Source organism: Monodelphis domestica, chromosome 5 (genome assembly GCF_027887165.1).
Source record: "Monodelphis domestica isolate mMonDom1 chromosome 5, mMonDom1.pri, whole genome shotgun sequence".
In the NCBI taxonomy this organism is placed as follows: Eukaryota; Metazoa; Chordata; class Mammalia; order Didelphimorphia; family Didelphidae; genus Monodelphis; species Monodelphis domestica.
In genome coordinates, this window is record NC_077231.1 from 201835910 (window position 1) to 201856240 (window position 20331).

The 20331-nt window shown below is 39.3% G+C and overlaps 1 protein-coding gene and 1 long non-coding RNA gene across 3 annotated transcripts in view; one reads left to right on the forward strand and one right to left on the reverse strand.

Annotated features, from left to right (window-relative positions):
- NRF1 (nuclear respiratory factor 1) overlaps positions 1–20331 on the forward strand; it is a 125893-nt gene that overhangs the window by 91062 nt on the left and 14500 nt on the right. For both annotated transcript variants that reach the window (XM_007504301.3, XM_001366887.4), the window contains exons 9-10: positions 190–347; positions 5803–5927. In XM_007504301.3, the coding sequence (XP_007504363.1) occupies positions 190–347; positions 5803–5927 (283 nt within the window). The remainder of the gene's footprint in view (positions 1–189; positions 348–5802; positions 5928–20331) is intronic.
- LOC103094505 (uncharacterized) lies at positions 113–17815 on the reverse strand. The gene is made up of 4 exons (XR_001625012.2): positions 17562–17815; positions 2433–2519; positions 1973–2018; positions 113–400 (listed from the first exon to the last, which is right to left on the reverse strand). It is a non-coding gene; the product is annotated as an uncharacterized LOC103094505 (long non-coding RNA).

Consider the following 20331-nt stretch of genomic DNA (forward strand, 5'->3'; position numbering starts at 1 on the left):
ATACTGGCCTCTCATCACCATCTTTCTTAAAATCTTATTCTCTCATTTCCTCTATTTTCAAGAGGAAAACAATTTGTTACCAAATCTGGTGAAAAAAATACCAGTTTAATAGTTGATGGAATTATTTTATTTGGACTTGTCTGCCTTTGGTGTCAGTTATTGTTGACTTTTCTCTTTGTGTTACCACAGGTAGAACAAAATTGGGCCACACTACAGGGGGGTGAGATGACCATCCAGACAACACAGGCCTCAGAAGCAACCCAGGCAGTGGCATCATTGGCAGAGGCGGCTGTGGCAGCTTCCCAGGAGATGCAGCAAGGAGCAACTGTCACCATGGCTCTCAACAGGTAGAAATGAGAATGAGGAACTCAGGCCTCTCTCCCAAAACATAGGGGAAGTCCTGCAAGGAGAAATGCATCTGAGGATGTTAAGAAGTAAAGTTTAACATGCTTAGCTATTGAAATATCTAGGTCATCTAGCCATTCCAACCTAACCACCTATAGGGATTCATTGGCTAGATCACCGCTCTCCTTTTGTATTACCTACCGATGGGCTTTAAGTAACACATTTTGAGTAATTCCTGTCCATTGAGTCTCCATCCCAATAGCAATTTAAAAGAATTAGAATATATGGCAAATTAAAACCACTCAATTTGATCATTTCTTTGCATATAAGCAAAAGAAGAGGCTTCTTTTCTTTTAAGATATTCTTTTATTTGGTTGGATTCCTGTTTAAACCACGCATTAGCTGATTTTCCTTGCTTCCTCTTTTATTTATCTGTCTGCCCAGATGTAAAATCTTGAGATCACCATTGTATATAGTAATTCTCTTCCCTTGAGTAATCTTGGAAAAGTTCATATTTAGTAGCAATTGAGATAGTGTAGTATGGCTAGAGCAGTGAACTTGTAATCAGGAAGACTTGCTTGAAAACTTTCCATGTTACTTGTTTTTGTGTTTTGTGACCCTAGGCAAGTCTTATAACCCAATAACATCACCTATTTCACAGAGTTACTGTGAGGTTCAAATGAGATAATGTATATAAGGCAATCTGTAAACATCAAAGCCCTGCATATAGTGCTTATGATGTGCCCAGCAATGTTTTAAGTTATGTTAGGTATAATATGGTATGATAATTAAGTATTGGACTGCGTGGTGTCTACTATGCTTCCTATCAGAGTTAGAGAAGAGGAGACCAGCTTTCCTGGAGTAATCAAGGACACTTTCATGGAAGAGATGGGATTTGACCTGAGGTATGAAAGAATGTATGTTTTGGATAGGTAGAGGGAAGGCAGGCAGACATTTCATGTCAGCAATTTAGTAAGTACAAAAGACGTAGTGATAGAAATGATTATAATCTGTTTGAAAAATGATGGGAGAGTTTGACCTAGCTAAAGTGGAAAATTCATAATAGTTAATCACTGGGAATTAAGATTGGGTAAATAGGGTGGAGCCAAAGGCATTAAGATTCAATATGATAGGTAATGAGAGCCATTATTGATATTTGAGTGAGAAAATTACATGATGAATGCAGCAAGGATGGATTAGAATGGTAGGCTGGAGGAATGAGATCATTAAGAAGGCATTGCAGTCATCCATGATTACCATATTGAATTGGAGGGAAGAGAGAAAAATGTTCTTTTCAAAGAAAAAAGTCAACAGAAGTTAGTGGCAATTATTTGTGAGGAATGAAAGAGGAGAGGTGCCAAGTCTCTCTCTCTCTCTCCCCCTCCCCCATATTTGGCCTTGGTATCACTAATCCCATGTTGTTAGGCAGTACATGAAGCGACTTCTGAAGGAACAGAGTCAAGCAACAATTAAGCCAAAATAAAGAACTCCCAGTCTTAGAATATCCAGTTGTTTGGATTTTAAACTCCTGCCATTTTAGTGCCATTTCAAGTCCCCAGTTGACAAAGTTGTCCTGCTGACTGTTGGATCTCAGGAGCCCTTGTGAAGTACTTGCTGTGACACCAACCTTTCGAATCCATGTAGTGACTTGGGCTTGTTATCAGTGTCTTTTCCTTTATGTGGAAGTAGAAAAGGGATTAAGAAATTACTGATATGCTCTGTGTATCTATAGTATAAGCTAAACAATTCACTTATGATTCATTATCACTTAAAAGAAGACTAACATAGTCAACCTGCATTATAGTTGCAGAGTGGTAATTCCTCACTTTGGGAGATTTCACAGATGCAGGAAAATAAGTCAGATAATACATGTATGGCCCAGATCAAATTGCTTACCATCTCTGAGTGGGAGGAGGGAAAGGAGAAGGGGAGACAGTTTGGATCTTATAATTTTGGAAAACATATGATGAAAATTATTATTACATGTAATTGGGAAAATAAAATATCTTTGAATTAAAAAACAAAAAAAATGAGTCTGAAAAGGAAAATGTTCTTTACCCTAGTCATTTAGCAAGTCAGAGACTGACCTGTGATTAGAATCTGTTGCTCAAGTCTTCTGAACCATGTAGCTTCTTACTTAGTTCCTTACAGTCCTTGCTCAGCCCCATTCTTTCCTGTAATAGAAGACACTCAGATAAGTTCCTGAAAAGTAGGGACTATTAGAAAGAACCTCTCTCCTATTCACCTGGTAAGCCCACATCTTATACCTGCCTTGACAGAACAGGAAAGGCAGCAGCCATAGAAAATGGGAAATACATGACTTTGCTGAAGCTTCTAACCAGATGTTGCAGTTAAGTGTGGGTGCCCTGGGAGCTGTGTGTATGTTGGAAAATATGAGGCAGGTCCTGGCTTCTTTCACAGTTAGGAAAAGGGTTTATTTCTAAAGTCTACAAGGGTAAGAATTTCCCTGGGGGTCTTGTTAACAGGCTCCATTGCACCTGAGGTGACTATGCTGTTTACACCAGAGGAAAAGGCACAGAGTTTACTGTGGCATGTAGGACTTCAGAGATGTTGAAATCTGCTTGCAATCAGATAGTGCAACGTGCCCAGCTAATGTCAAGGGATAAGCCCTGGCAGTGAGTGGTATGTTCAGCTCCAAAGGATGATAAGGCAAAGTCTGACAGTGAGGGACTGTCTAGGCTGGTTGAAGCAACTGGGTCTCTTGAAATTCCTAAGGGATGGCCACTGTCTAGGACTTCTTTCATTAAATCCCACACTGTAGACAGGTAGGAGTTAAGACTTTAGCTTTTAGGCATTTTGCTATTTGAGATAATACTGCTCCAGATCTCTTCCATATTTGTAGCTGTAATTCAAATTTAATTTGTTATTAGAATTTTTCATAGCAAAAATTATACTGGTAAATTTGGTCATCCTTAATGTTCACAGAGGTGCCCAGTTCCTGTCCACTTACCTTTTAGGTACAAACGGAACAACACTTGGTTGTCTGATAGTCACCTATTTTAATCCAGCAACATAACTAATAAACATGGGCTTGGGCCTACTTACAACATGGCAGTTTGGGGAAAATGAAGAAGGCAGAGAGGTTGATTTCATTTTGCAAGGATTCCTTTTAACCAGCACAGATTGCAACCTCTCCATGGTTTAGTGACTTGCTGGGGTGATGGAGGGGGATCATCACCAAGTACTAAACTTATAATAATGAGCTTTGTATTTCAAGCCCATAATTTCTGGTACCCATTATAAATAGTTGAAGGTCATCATCAGTAAAATATAAATGTAGATGATTGTTTTAAAGTATATTTCTTTTTCTAATAATCAAATACATTTACAATATACTTTTTAAAATACTTCGTTAATAATCAGGTTAACTTAGCTAGACTAGTCTTCTGCCATCAAGATTTTCATGACACTGCTCTCCTGGCTTTCATCCTACTGCTTGGATCATTACTCCATATCTTTTGCTAGATCCTCATCCTTGTCTCATCCTCTCTTCTCTTTTTTCTCTATACTCTGTGATCTCATCAGCCATGATGGTTTTGACTATCACCTCTATTCAGTAGACTTCCAGCTCTGACCTCTCCTGAACATTATAGTCTTTCATCACCAACTGCATGTGGACACCTCTAAATGGATGTCTCATAGATATCTTAGACACAACCTGTCTAATATTGAATTCATTATCTTTCCTTTTAAACCCTCCCTCCTTCCTTCCTCTGCCCTATTTCTCTTCAGGGTATCACATCTTTTCAGTCACCTAGGTTTGCATCCTCAGAATAATCTTTGATGCTTCAGTTTCTCTCAACCATTATATCCAGTTATTGTCAGATCTTGTCCATTCTACCTTTAGCATATATTTTCTCATTTTTCTCCTCTACCATCACATAGGCTATCTCTTGTGTCTGGAATACATTCCTTCCTTATTTCCTTCTCTCAGCTAAAATGCCTTTTTTTTCTACAGGAAATCTATCCTAATCCCTGTAGTTGATAGTGCCCTGCCTCCCAGAAATTACTTCAGATTTATTTTGTATTTGATTTTCTATGTATGTTTTGTTTCTCCCTCAAGCTCCATGAAGATAAAGGGAGTTCTTGATATCTCTAGCACCTAGCACAATGCCTGATATGTAATAGTCCCTTAGTAAATATATATTTAATAGACAATTATGTCTGTCACTAGGCTCTTTAGGACCTGCAAGAGTTTGCCCTAGCCAGCATAACTATTGAGAATCCAGGGTCACCTTCATAATGTGATGAGACAACAGAGGAGGACTTGAGTGTTTTGTAAGGCAACATATTTTTCCACTAGCAGTTGTAGAAATTCCCTAAGCCATCCACAATCCCTCATCCAAGGCCACTTGAGATAAATCAGTGGTAGGAATTTTCAAGATGATTAGAGTCATGGCAAAGTGTATAGGCTCAGAATAGAACAAAACTCCGTGAATTATACAGATGTTAAAAAAATTATGATTTGGCCTCATTTGTATCATGCTTTGGTGATATAAATTTAAAATATTTTTTTTCCATTTCTTGGAAGTCTTATTAATTGTGCACATTGCCCTCAGTGCTCATTCTGGGCAGAAAGATACATGAATTTGGGATATAGAAAAAAGAGAAAAGAAAAATGGTATGCAAGTAGCTGACAGCAAATTGGCCTTTCCTTCCATTCCACAAAGTGTTTGAACTGCAGCAAAGAGGATTATCATTTTGCTGTGTATGTAAAAACAAGGAAGCTTTGGCATTTACTGATCATTTTAAATTATTAATAAAAATTTTTGATGATACCTGCATGGTTAGTGTGAGGCAAAGAGGCCCAGAGATAAGGTGGGGAGCCCTGAGAAAAATTTGGGAGTAGAGAGGGAAGCCAAGCTGTCTTACCTAGCCACCTTTATGATTTCATTAGAATTAATAACCAAATTATTATTTAACATTAGTTAAATATTAACAAGGCTAGCTTTTGACTCCTGGGTTGTTCTTTTCTATACTCCATATCTCTTACAACAGAAAAGCATATTTCCAGTGGACTGTCTATTATTATAATGGAGAAGGAAAAGGAAAGCTGAGGGATTAACAGTGAAGACTAATGGCATATGCATTGTGGATATGGATCACAATCCCCACTATATTTGTAGGCACTCAGTAAATGCTAATTGATGTTGATAAAGAAGAGAATAATAGCGGGTATCCCTCTCCATCCTATAATGCATACTTCTTTAGGCATTTTTAATTTTTTTAAGCTGCTTTTATTTTTTATTTTATTTGTGTTATTTTTAAAGTCATTCATTGGTTTCATGGACTTGCCATTAAAACGCTTGGTCAAAGGGTCACAGTAGGATCCAAGAGGGTTAGTATTGAGAGAATGGGGGAAGGTAGTCTGCCTTGCTTCAGCATCATGTCTCTCTTCATCTCACACATCCTTCTCTCTTAATCTCATGCCTACAGTGAAGCCGCCGCCCATGCTGTCGCCACACTGGCTGAAGCCACACTGCAAGGGGGAGGACAGATCGTCCTGTCTGGGGAAACCGCAGCAGCTGTAGGAGCACTTACTGGAGTCCAGGATGCTAATGGTAAGAGGGTATAAATATTTGATTGAATTTCTTCCCTCTTTCCACTTAAACCCTCAAGACATGACTGACAGCAAAAACAACCCTACTCCACCCCCCAAAAAAAGAAAAAGAAAAAAAATGAGATTCAGCTTTGGTTTGAATAGTAACCAAAGAGTACTTTTCTTTGTGGCAAACAAACAATGCCTAGGGATTTTTTGACCTCCCATTGGAAGGTGGCTTAAGATCCTGACCATCTTTCTCATTAAGACTTTGAAAAGTAATTTAGAGGAGGCAGCTAGGTGACTGAGTGGATTGAGAACCAGGCCTAGAGACAGAAGGTCCTGGGTTCAAATCTAGACTTGGATACTTCCTAGCTTCATGTCCTTGGACAAGTCACTTAATGTCCAATCCCTAGCCCTTACTGCTCTTCTGCCTTAGAACCAATACACAGTATTGATTGTAAGACAGAAGGTGAGGGAGGGAGGAAAGAAATTTAGAAATGGAAGAAGCCCTATTACTTTTCTGTCCCTTACAAGATCCTATCCATGGGTCCTGATGAGCTCTCATATTCCTAGTAACCTTTAATCCCAATCATCAGTGGGAGGCAACTTGGAAAAATATTTTCCTGGCAGAATATGCCTTAGTGATGGCTGCTTCTTTGTTTATTTGAAAGAGTGCTTTGCTTTCAGAGACTTTCTCAAGCTTTCTGTAGTTAAAGCAGTGTAGAATTTGTGGTACTATCTGCCCCATGTTAGCTCTCTAAAGATTACTTCCCATTGTGGCCTGATGTGCTGTAGTTAGTGTGGTAAGTTCTGATAATCTCAAGAAAATTGCCCCCATTTGACGTGTCTGGGAGTAACCTATTCCCTTCTTGGTCAGTATCTCTCTTTTGGTTGCTGTGCTAGATCTGCTTCCTATTTTCTGTTGGTTCACTTAGAATTTCTGGGTTTGGTCAATAATATGTAACCACCCTAAAATGCTTCCTTACCTTTTCAGCTTTGTGAATGCCATTGTGATTCATGACTTTGAATTGAAATGAACAGTTCACAGAGTAACAAGTATCACACAATTCCAACTCAGCTTTACCATGGAAGTTATTGCAAAGACTGAACCAAGGAGGAGAACTAATTGTTTTTATTCTTATAATGATTTTGTAATTAAATGAAACAATTAAAATTTGAGCTATGTAGTTCAGGATTTTCATTGTTTTGCAGTCCTAAAGAAAGGACAATTCGACTAGTGGTACTGTTGTAACAAGAAGCTTTGTAGAGGCATTGAGAATCAAAAAAGAGTAAAATATGCCACATTGAGAATAATGTGACAAGTGGTAGGGAAGGGGATGATTACATCCGCCACAGAGGCCAAACACAGAAAGTATTTCCATGTCTTTTAAGAGAGGAGAAAAATCAGATACTAAACAGGGAGTCTGCCCATTTCTCTAGGACTTGGGCTTTAGTAACATGGCCCAATCGAAGTCAACAGCAGATTGCATCAAGCTTACCAGGTTTGCAGGTTTGCGTGCATCTGAGAATAATCATGTTCAGAGTCAAATGGGTCATAAACCAAAGTAAGAAAAAGTTTGCAAAATCTCATCCTTGATTTAATCTATGTCTATCCCTTACCCTGAATGTTCATTCAAAGATTTTTTTTTTAAGAATGATCTCTTATTTAATATTCATTGAAAGTATAGCTGTTACTGTTATGTAACTGGCCAAAATATTTCCTTGGATGAATTGAAAGGAGACTTTGTTATCCATTCTGTCCATCTTTCCCTTTCTTGGGGGAAATGGCAGAATGCTTGGCCAAATTTTGATGGCTCTATCTTTCCTCTATCCCTTCTCTTTTCATAACAGACTTAGCAATCAATTGTTATATCCTTTCCCATCTTTTGTCTAGGATATAAATGATAAAGTCAGTCCATGCCAATTGTACATATCTCTTGGTACTCTATAATCATACCTCCATGTTGAAGATTCAGGTTGTTTCTTGCAACTAGGAGAAAAGGAAATTTTGATCTGCAGCCAAATAAGCCAATAAGTGTTGTTAGTGCTAGGATAGCTTTCCAACATGTGACTGCTGGGGTTTGCTGAATTCTAGCCTTGAAGCTTGTAATTATCATTTTCCTTGAACTCAACATTTGATCTTCCACCTCTACACATTCAAACAAGCCCTCTCCTATGTCTGGAATGCATGTCTTCACCACCTTTCTTTTTTTAGAATTGTTCCCCTTCATTCAAGGCTCAGGTGTCCCTTCCATTGTGAAGCCTTTCTTCATTTCCCACTTTTCTCTCTCCTCTCTCCTCTCTCTCTCTCTCTCTCTCTCAACAGGTATGATTTCACCTTAGTCTTTGTCTTCTTGGTGTCTATCACAATGTCTTGGACATACCAGATGTTTAAGTATTTGTTGAATTAAATTTCATTTATTTTGCCTTTCCTGCCTGTACCATAAAGTCATCAGGTTGTCACATACTTTGTCACAACATTGTGAAGTGAAGAATACCCATTTTGCTTACTCCTTGAAAGTCTAGAAACTGATCTTGGCCAAAGTAAAGTAAAATAAACAAACAAATAAAAACCCTGAGGAATTCCTACTGGGAACTTAAACTAGCTTTTCCCCATGTAACCAAGTAGATTTCAAGTTGTGGATGACTGAGGTTTTCTTTTTATCCCTACAAATTACTCTGTGATGCCAGCATTTGTCACTTCTGTGATGACAGACTATGGTTTTTTCCTTTGGATTGAGGAACTATCACCTGAGTTCTTCATCAGGAAAAACCAACAAATAGTTGAACTTAGTGTTGTTGTTTTTAAATGACTTGGAAATAGATATTACGAGGGAGGGGGGGATGGAGAGGTCCCAATTCCAGAAAATTCAATTTGTTTGTTTAAATCCTTAATAGGATTTAAGGACTAGGCAATTAGGATTAAGTGACTTGTACAGGGTCACATCCATTATCTGGTCAGAGACCTGATAAACTGATGGCTTCCAGACTCCAGGCCTGGTACTGTATCCATTGTACTACCTAGCTGCCCTGAGAATATAGTTTTAATAGAAATTTTACTAGCAAAGAACTCCCCTATGGTAATTTAGCTCATAAGTTCTAGCCCAGAAGAGAAATTAATTGTAGGAAAAGAGGAAAGAGGAATATGGAGCCTACACAGCTTCAAATGGAAGATAGTGAGAGATAGTGTTGGGAACAGTTTTTGGATTCAAGGTAGAAAACAGTAGGATACATTTTTTTCCAAAATATATATAGAAAAATATTAAACTCTGGGTACTCAAGTCTAGTTCAAAAACAGATTTCAAAACCTCACTATTATAAGGGTTAAAATAAAAAAGTTGGACTAAATATATAAAAATATGGTAGCAGAAAATATATTACTTAAGTCAGAATGACTTTTTATGATAGTATATTTACAAAAGGAGAAAGAGTGAAAGTAAGGGTAGAGTAGATAATTACTCCAGCCCAGTTTGAACCAGGCAGGGCTTCAGAGGCCCCCAGCAAAGAGGGGCCCAGAGGTAAACTAAGCAAGGGTTCCAGCCATGAGGCCTTCTCCAAAACAGGGGCCTCTCTGGAGGCTTGTCTCTCCAGAAAGTCAGGAAAGAAGTCAGCCTTTTCACTCACCCACATGGTAGTTCAAAGGGAGAGATTTAAGAACAGTCTCACTAAATTTCAGTCTCAGTTCCACAAAGCAGATTCTTCACCAGCCTTGAACTCAAGCTCTGAAGAACTGTCCCTCACAGGAAGTTGTAACTGCCTTTAAAGACACTTCTTTGCATCACTTCCTGTGCATTCCTTCTACTTTATGTGGACCAACTGTAGCTTTAGCTTTGCCTAGGACTACCCAGGGAGCAGTCAGTCGTTTCTGATTCGACATTGACTAGCACCCATGGGTCACAGACCTCCCCCACTTAAGGATAAAATGGGATGTATACACTTCTGGTGATTAAATCTAAAAATAGGCATGGTGTAAAGATTAAAATTTAGGGGAGATAGGGAGACTGAGGCAGGTAGAAATTAGTTTCTCTCTGCAAGGAGTATTATATTTTTTAGAGGTTTATTAAAGGCTAAAGATTAAAGAATATACAAGTAAGAAACATGTGCCTAGGCCAGAGGCCTAGACAAAATAACCTCACATCACGCAAGAGACGAGCCTGCTCCAAAACGGAAGTCCAAAAAGAGTCAAGAGCTCTTCAAAAGCCTTTGAATCAGCTTAAATACCTTCTCGATCTCGGCCCAGGTGAGATTACAAGGCATTCTGGGGAAGTGGAGCAAAGGCTCATGGGGATTGTAGTCCTGTATTCGAGTCTATTTTTTACAATGGGAGAGTTAATCCCATCTTCATCTTCACAATCTCCCCTGTGATTCTTTGGGGCACTAGTCTCTCCAATGGATCATTTGACATAATCATCTTGTACCCCTAAAAATCTTCCAAGTACAGGTGCATACAACATTGCACCTTCTAAGAAGAAACTACAATAGTTAGAGATAAGAGGGAAATAGAAGAAAAAGAGAGAGAAACCAGTGTTTGCTAGGCACATTGACAAGAAGCCAATTGTTACCCCAAGAACCATGATTCCCAGCAGTACCATCAAGTTTTATCACCTAGATTTACAATCTCAGTGTCATCCTTTGTGATTTCTCATTCGTACCCACTGAACATATCTAATTAATGTCTAAATCTTGTCTAAATTACCTTTATAATATTTCTCAGAATATTTCCTTCTGTCCATTCACACATTCTTCAATCTAATCAGTGATCTGCCTCAGTTTCCTTAGCTGTAAAATGAGGGTGATAACACAGTACCTGGAACATAGGAGGCACTTAATAAATGCTTATTTCCTTCCTTCCATTAATGGTTCCAGCCCTCAGCATAACTATTCAATTGACTTTTCTCTTAGTACACATTTCCCTCTTCCTGCCCTTTCTTCCTATATCTTCTTTCCTCATTTTCATTATCATGTCCCCAATCAGAAGATGATTCTCAGTCAGATTAAGCCTAGGGAAAACATAGTTACATATAGATAACAGGACTTTTTAACTGAGGGACATTTTCAAATGAAAAATGATTGAATAACAGAACATAGGATATCATTATGAACTGAAATGTAATGGGCAAAAACAGAGGTATATCTTGAACCCAAGAGGGCAGCATTGATCAATTCCCCATTCATTTAGAGCTTCAGTAGTGGGTAACCTACTAACAAGCTGATGCATTTGTTTTCTCGTTGTTTATCTCATACTTCATTATCATGCTGTACATTGTTGTACCCTTTGTGTCCACTAGTGTCTATGGTATCAGCTGTCTACTCTTGGGCTTCAGAAATGCAGAGGTGATTGCTTCTCTATATCTGGTAAATAGAATTCTTTCAAGGCTCCTCTCAGCCCCCTTCCAAAGGGCTTTTAGCCATTTACTCTTTTAACTGTACTCATTGAATAGTCACTTCCTTGGCCCTTTTAGCTTGGACTAGAACAGACATTGGGTTTACCTCGGTTTGCCTTGATAATAGCACAGATGATGGGGTGGTTTCTACTGATTATCGCTTCTCTGCCCGTCAACCGGAGCTAAAAATAGCCCACATTAGTTCTTAACACTACACCATGCACACATCCAGACTTCCCCTCTCATAACTGGGCTTACTGAGAACTAACACCAGGGATGAAAGTTTGCAGACAGTGAACAGTGTGGAGCTTCTCCACTTGCAGAATTCAGGCTGTTCTCTGACTACATGGCCCATGTGCTGATGACAGGCAAGCGACCGAGCAACACACATGTCTGCTTCTTAATAATTCCATATGATTTCTGGAGGAGCTCCTCAATAAGGGGGAAGTCTGCTATTATGAGAACGGAGTTGATAGCCAAAAGTATTCAGACACAGTATGTGTAAAAGGTCTGTCGTCCACAAACCCTAGTCTTCATTTTAGCTGCTTGCCTTTGCAACTTCTAGGTTAGTAAAATGGAGCATTCAAAGGGTTCGTGCTCTACCCTAGAGTCACCTAGCTGATCTGTGTTCCCAGGCCTCACCGCAGCCTTTCTCCAACTCTCTGACCCCTCCCTTGGTTATTGTTCCCAGGAGAGTTTGCCCAACACATATTCCATTATCAGACAGGAGGACTTAGAGACCCCCAGCTGTCATGGCTGCCATCCTGGTACCTTCCACGTGCTCTGAATGAGGGGAAATGGACTGGAGGGTCGAGTCTGTTTAAACATTAAAGCTGATTACAAGGTATTAACATTACATTTAAAGAAATAGCCAGCAGCCCTCCCCATTTATCTTGACTGCAATATGTTCCCTTTTGTTCTGGCCTGGCCCTAGCACAGCAACTTGGCTATTAAAAGGCTCAGACACCTTCGATCGGGCTCTCCCAAAAAGGGCTTAACTTCCTAAGTGGCATCCCTGAGAGACTGTGTATTCTGTGATACTCGCTGAGGCAAAACTCCTTTTAAATCAAATGCAAATTTGACCTAACCTACTCCAACTGTCATATGAAACCAACAAACTTAATGGTAATAAGTTCGGATGGAATGTAGAATGTGTGGCTGAGGGTGTATAGGAGATGAGGCTGGGAATGGAGGGTGTTTGGGGACTGTAAAGGCTTTAAATGCCAGACAGGGAGCTATGGAAACTTTAGGCATCACTAGGTCTCTCTACATGAGGAAGATTATTAAGGCAGTGGTTTGAAGGGTAGATTAGAGAAGGAAGAGAATGAAAGGAAGAAAACCAGCAAATGATAATGAGATGTGTTAGAATCATTATACTGGTTTAATTGATTTCTATAAATCTTCCTCATGCCATTCAACTCAGTATTTTTATTTACCAGCACTCAAGCAAACAAAGAACTCCTGGTCTGGTCTGGACTGCTTTGGTTTGGTTTTCTTCCCTTTCAGGAAGGGAAAAGATCTCATTTCCCATTTAGTAGTAGCTATGCTTATTATTAGATTTTTTTTAAAAAAATGCATCCATTCTTTCAATAAGGAAAGGGGGAAAAGACAAAAGAGACAATATATACATTATGTATACATATAGTTTTTTGGAGAGGAGATAGAGTGTGTGTGTGTGTTTGTCTGTGTCTGTGTGTAAGTGTTAAAAGGGACAAAGGAGTAAGTGGATTAAAGGAAAGGAGTGTGGAGTCCCCAGGGTGATAGATGAGACCATATAATCTACCAGGACTATTCAGGTGAGGGAGAGAGTGTCAGTGTTCTCTGTACTGGTGAAAAAGGAAGTAAATATAACTGGATCCAAGGAAGTACCTTAGGTTGTTCTCCCTCCCACCTAGGCCTTATCTCCACAGCACTAGCTATTTTTCATTCTCAGGGGCTCTCTTTTCCAATCTCCTTATCTGCCTTAGGAGGAAAAGAATCAGTGGGATGATAGTAACAATGATTAAATTATTTCCTAGGAATGGGTAGCTGCTCTTCTTTGATTTATTGTATGAGGGTGAAAATGAGAAAAAGGGAGCAAGGTATAAGGTCCTGCAATTGCTAATCATTCCTGCCAGGTTTCATATGTTGCCAAACACTTCGTAGCCAAGACTGAAATCCATGCCCTTCTCCAAGTCCAACCAGTAAAGAAAACCTTAGATTTGAGTTTGTGGAATCTGGTGTTATTTTTTTTTAGATCTTCCACCAGCATGTGTCAGATGATTTTCATGTACCTCAGGCAACTCAAATGATTTCCAAGTCTCCATCCTAGTAGAACGTGATGACCCAGTCTGCCTCATCTTGATAGGTGCTTCATCACCATTCATATACCCCAAAATATATGAAATCAAATCACATGGCTCCCCCTCAGAGAGTAAGCAACATCTAAATGAGGACAGACCTTTCTGCCCCCATGATCTAGTGAAATACAAGGTCATATTAGTATTATTAAATCCCCCAGGTGTCTGACCTATTTGACATTGGTCATATCAACTTACTCTCTTTGGGTAGTGCTAGTCTTCTCTTTCCCTTCTTTACACAGTCTTGGAGTCATTGGCTCAGGCTTTTTAACACCTCAGGCATAGTGTAGCCTCTTCTCTGAATCTCTTTGGCTTAACTTTGTCTTACTTCATTTCTCCTCATAAGATAATTCTTTGCAGCCTTTTCTTGACTATTAGCACTAATATGGAATAGTATTTATGATATCTGTAATCCTCAATTGCCTCCTCCCTTAATTTGTGTGATAGATTTATTATACATAGAACTGTACATGAGGACTCTAGAGTCTATCGCCTAGCAAATCTCTACTCCAAAAAGATTTTAATTTGTGATCTTTGAGAGTTGTTAATAACTAAATTATTTACTACCTCCAGCCTACTGATAAGCCATTTTTGGACAGAAGATATATAGTCTGTTACTAGGCCCGTATTTTAAGCTTTTCCTCTCAGTAGAATCTAACAGAATTCAGAATCACCTCCATGTCATGATCAGGCATCAATGGAATACAATCGTTCTAAATAAAGTTTTATGGTCACTGAAAATTATTATAAGAAACATAGAGTTTTAGCAATATAAAACACGGTGCTGCTTTATTAAGTGACGTTATTATAAAACAGTTGCCCTGTTCTATTTTGCCATTGACAAATTTTAAGCAAAAGATGATTTTTGTGACCTTTAAAATGTAAGCATATGATCCAGATTCATTCGTTTGGAATATAACCTGTGGCCAATAAACTCTAAAAAAGAATATCTTATACTGGGACCTATAGTTTTTTTAGGCCACATTCCTAGAAGATGAAAGCAGTTGCTTTTTTTCTCTTTTTTTCCCCCACTGTTAACCCTCTTTGTGGCAGGAAATTTGAGGTGGAAATTATATTTAGGTACTACCTTTCCTGTAAGTAAAAAAAAAAAGTGAAATTCATTAGATATAGCATAAAAATTTCCCTTATTTAGAACAAAAAAACCTCTTTTTAAAGGAGAAAAGGATTAGATAGATAGACCTCAAAAGATCTCTGAGATCAACTCAGAGCAACTGAGAGCTGTGGACTGAGAGAGAGGTGGGGGAGGAGCACATAATGAAGGATGCAACCTGATCTGAAGGGGAAGCTGGCAAGAGTCCTGTTAAACTGCTGCAGTGCTGTATGGCATCTTGAAAGCAGAGAGTGTTTCTCTCTGTATCCCTCCCCACCCCCACACTGGAAAAGAAGGCAAAATCCTTTCTCAGTTAACTTTCCAGACAGGTTCTTACCCAATTAAGTTAGCTTATTTTCCCCACTAATTGTTTTCATCCTAGGAAAAATTTTGATAACAACTTATATTGGGAAAATATTCCATTCTCTTTTGCTTCTGGACAATTGTCTTTTGGTTGAAAAATTAGCAGAAATGTTTGCATTGTTCTTTTTTCTTCTTTTCTCTCCTTTTCTACCTGTATTTCTTTCTTTATTCCACTTGTCAAAGCATTCTTAAGTACAGAAATATATTTCACTCAACAGAGAAATAGGAAGGACAGGGAATTTAGAGGGAAGAGGGTTTGGTTTAGGGAAAGATTAGTGCTATGCAAAATAAAATCCAAGGATATACAAAAATATTTACAGCTCTTTTTGAAATGACAAAGAATGCAAGTCTGAAGGGTACCCACAAATTGTGGGTGGCTGAACAAGTTACGGTATATAAACATAATGGAATACAATTATGCTTTAAGAAATGACATCAGATGGGGACAGCTAGGGGACTCAGTCAATTGAGAGTAAGGCCCAGAGATGGAAAGTCCTGGGTTCAAATTTGACCTCAGACACTTCCTAGCTCTGTGACCTTGGGCAAGTCCCATTGCCTAGCCCTTACTGCTCTTCTGCCTTAGAACCAATACATGGTATTGATTCCAAAATGGGAGGTAAGAGTTTAAAAAAAAAGAAAAGAAATGATATCAGAGATGGTTCTCAGAGAACTCTAGGAAGACGTATAAGCTAAAGCAGAGTGGACAGAGCCAGGAGAACAATTTATACAATATGGTAAAGATAACAATATAATAAAAATAAACAACTTGGAAAGAATTAGAAATTCTGATTGGTGTATTGACTAACCATGATTCCTAACCTCTTGATGATAGATTAAGGACTCAAGTGATTTAAGAAATTGGGGGAGGGGGGGAAGGTATGGCCAGTGTAGAAATTGTTTTGCTTGACTATATGTTTATAATAGGAATTTTGTTTTTGTTTCTTTCTCAACTGAGGAGAGAGGATATTTAAGGAAACGTGTGTGTGTGTGTGTGTGTGTGTGAGTGTGAGTGTGAGTGTGTGAGTGATTGAAGCAAAACACCTTTAGCTAAAAATTCAATGAGTCAACATGAGCATGATATGACTTCCAGAAAAACTAATGTGGTCTTGTATTGCATTAAGAAGGACATTGCTTGGCAGGAATAAAATATTTAATAATGTGTTCATATGATATTTTAAGAGTTACAAAGTGCTTTCCCCAAACAGCTCTATGAAGTAGGACAATAAAACTTGCACTACTTCATTTTACAAATGAGGAGACCAAGGCACAGATAACCTAAGGGATTTGCTTGTTGTCAGATAGCTAAGAGGTGATGGAATAAGAATTTAAATCCAAGTCTCATAATTCCAAAGCCAGTGTTCTTTCTATGCTAGCACAGCAATTAATAAATGCGTTTTCATTCATTCATCAAGCTACTTTATTGTTATTTTTCCTCCGTGAATGGCTATTTGCATAGTTGTTTTATGAACCAGAGCTGTCCCATCAATGCTTTTTATTTTCCAGTTCAGAAGTATTAGATTCATAACACTCTCTAGAAGAGACAAATATGTTTCTTTGGGTTTTTTTGCCTGGGGGGTTGGGGGAGTAGTTCTTTTAATGGCTTTAGAGCAGCTAGGTGGCTCAGTGATAGATAGTCAGGCCTAGAGATGGAAGGGCCTGGATTCAAATTTGACCTCAATTACTTTCTAGTTGTGTGTCCCTGGGCAAGTCAACCCCAGATACCTCGCCCTTGCCCTTACCACTCTTCTGCCCTGGAATCAATACTTAGTATCAATTCTAAGAAAAATAAGAGTTTAAAGACAAAATAAAATATATAGAATTAAAATTCATACCTAAAATCTAATGGATTGTGTAAACCAAATGATCAGCTAAAATCACAAGTTTAAAACCCTATCTTATTGAAGCTGGTCTTTTGGAATCACTGATTTTCTTATCAGTTCAAGTATGTAAGTATTTATTAATACCAAAGTTTCTCCTTGGTAACACCCTAATCCCACCCCTTCCTGCTTCTTAAAACATTTAATTCCTCTCTCTTCTTTTGTCCCTTTCTCCTCCCCCTCCCTATGTCTCTGTCTTCTCTCTGTGTCTCTCATCTAAATACTATGCTTCTCTACTGACTTCTTCCATTTTACTTAGTCACTCAGTTCTCCCTCCTCGTCTTAAAAAAAAACTTCCCCTTGGGATATTCCCTTTTCTACATAAGAGAAAATGCAAAGTCAGTATGTACTTTCCCACTTTCCACTCATATGAGGCCCACTTTAGGTACATTTCTTCTTCTGTGAAGCTTTCTCTTTTTCCAACTTGAAATTTACCTCAAATCTTTTTATACTGCCTTGTTTACAGCTCCCTTTCTCAGTCTACCTGTGAGGAATCCTGAAACTTAGAAATAGAAGGGATCTTGGAGAATGCCTCTCATCTAACTTCCTCATGCTATAGATGAAAAAACTACCCCTTACCTAGAGGGTGGAGGTGTCTAGAGCATTAACCATTCACAATTCAAGACTTCAGAAAACCCAGGGGTTGAGTGATGATAAATAGTGCAGTCAGAATGCAAATTGGGGTCCTCAGTCCAAATCCAGGACAATCTTCATTCTTTCACATGCCTTCCTGTATGTGTAGATACTACATCTCCCCAAGTAGATTCCTGAAGAGCAGAGATTGTGTTGTTTTTCATCAGTGTACTTCCAGTATTGACCCCCACCCCCACCCCCAGTTGTCTGTGGATAATATTCATTTGTTTCAGTTGAGTAAACTCTTTGTGACCTCATTTGGGATTTTCTTGGCAGATACTGGAGTGGTTTGCCTTTTCCTTCTCCAATTCATTTTTTTTTTACACCCTTACCTTCCGTCTTGGAGTCAATACTGTGTATTGGCTCCAAGGCAGAAGAGTGGTAAGGGTAGGCAATTGGGGTCAAGTGACTTGCCCAGGGTCACACAGCTGGGAAGTGTCTGAGGCCAGATTTGAACCTAAGACCTCCCATCTCTAGGCTTGGCTCTCAATCCACTGAGCTACCCATCTGCCCCTCTCCAGCTCATTTTACAGGTGAGGAAACTGAGGCAAACAGGATTACTATTAGGACTTTCCCAGGGTCACACATCTAGGAAGTATCAGAAGCCAGATTTGAACTCTCATCTTCTTGACTTCAAGCCTGGCACTCAATCCACTCTGCTGCCTTACACAGAGTAGGCACTTAATAAATGTTTATTGAATTGAGTTTGTGAATAGAACAGACAGATATTTGCTTCTTTCATGGAAAGTGAGAAATTAGTTATTGATTGATTAAATGATTGTATATGCTTATATGTGGGAGGTGGGGTGGGGACTCTTTTTCAAGAAGGTAAAAAAGTCATTTTAAGTGTCATTTCTGACTGTCTTAGTAATGATTCCCCACATTCTCTTAAAGCACCCTTTAGATAGAGCATGCTTTTCACAATATGTGTGACTAAAAATTCCTGTGTCAAGAATGATGTGGACATCACCATTGCTATGCAAATGCACTCATTTAGAATCAAGAAATAAACCTCATAAGACACTTCCCACCACTTCCCATTACTTGGGGCCTGTAGTAAAAGGATCATTTATTAATTGTCAGACCTGTCTAATCTTAGGCTCCCAACTCTTCCCGAGGTGCATGACTCATAAGGTTCTCAGCCCTCTGAATCCTTGTACCTTGCCTGGTAATCATTTCCAATTCTGTATGTTCTCTGTTTATACATATTTATCTGTTTGCTGCCTCCCTCGTTAGATCCCAGAATCCCACGTGCTTCTTCTTGTACCCCTAGCGTGTAGCACTGTGCTTGGCGCAATGTAGGCAGTTGATAGATATTTATTGCCTGCCTATTAGATGAGATTGTGGCTTTTCTGCTGGCATTACTTACAAAAGGTGATTTATTTGAAATGAAGAGAAACCTGAGGATCTAGCGCTCTATGTAATAAATTCCTTTTGATGCTACTAGCTGCTTTGGTGCATGCTTAGGTCTTAGTTGAGAATGGCCAACTCTGATGACATTACCCCATGGCACTTTGCAGCCCAATCGTTTAACAAATAAGCCCAAAGCAGCTTGCAAATTGTCACTCTAGGGGAAACACAGAGTTGCTAATATCTTCTAATACTTTGCTTGGAAATATAGGGCAAGGTGTTTTTCCAAAAATTTCACACCTTTCTGTTGCCCCTGTCAGGGAGGTAGGCATACATAAATGCCGTGGGCTGCTCCTGGCCGGTCCTGCCCCCTGCAGTACTGTGGAGGGCAGTATGAACCCTTCCTAAATCCTGTCTCCCAGTGACCTTCTCAGCTTGAAGACAGCTTGGCTTTGCTAAAAAGCAGCTCATGTGACTGCAGTAATCCGCAGCCAGTAAACAGCTGGGCAGGATGGTTGCAAGAGGAATTGGCCTATTTTTCCCCTGCACTACAGACTCCTAGGAGCTTGAAAACCTGAGAATTGAGCTCTCAGGGTGGACAGCAGCATCAGCTACTTCTCAGGTCTCTCCTTCTATATAAGCCTGGCTCCTTGATTGTTCCCAGTTTGACTCCCAAAATGCACATTCCTCTTATCTGCCCATAGGCTGTTTCAGGTGCTCTGGCAGGTTTTATAATGGCACCAAGAAGGATCAAATATCCTGGGACCCAACCTGTCTTTAGGCTGGGTGGAGCCATTACCATTGGGAGAGTTTCAGTTTTCATGTAACATACACACTGCTGTGAAATGGGGAGAACATGGGCCAGTTCCAAGGTACTTTTCAACTCCAGAGCACCCAGAGGATTACACCATTTTCTGTCCTTAGTCTATTTTAACCTTAGACCCTTTCTTGGGGGGGGGGAGGGAGGTGGTGATTCTCATTTCCTCTAACTTATCCCTACCCCCTTCACAATGACCTCCTACAGCTTCTACTTATCCTCTGTTATCCTGCTCCAGAATAGCTCTCGGAAGGACAGGGCTGTTTCTCTGAATCTGTTTTCCCTTCCCCCCTCCCCAGGGAGATGAGCTGATAGCACTAGTTTTGAGCATAGTACAGAATGTTTTAGCCCTGCTCTCCATACCAGCTCTTTGCCATACTTGCCTAGTTTTTTAGTATCCTTTGTTCCACACACTTTTGGTCCTCAGTGTCACCTCTGAAGAATTGGGAATACCCTTGATCAACCTGTTTAGTTATTCCCTATTTTTCCTGAATGCATACCATAGGTTATCATTAAAGGAAAATATAGTCTCAGACACTGGTAATAGCA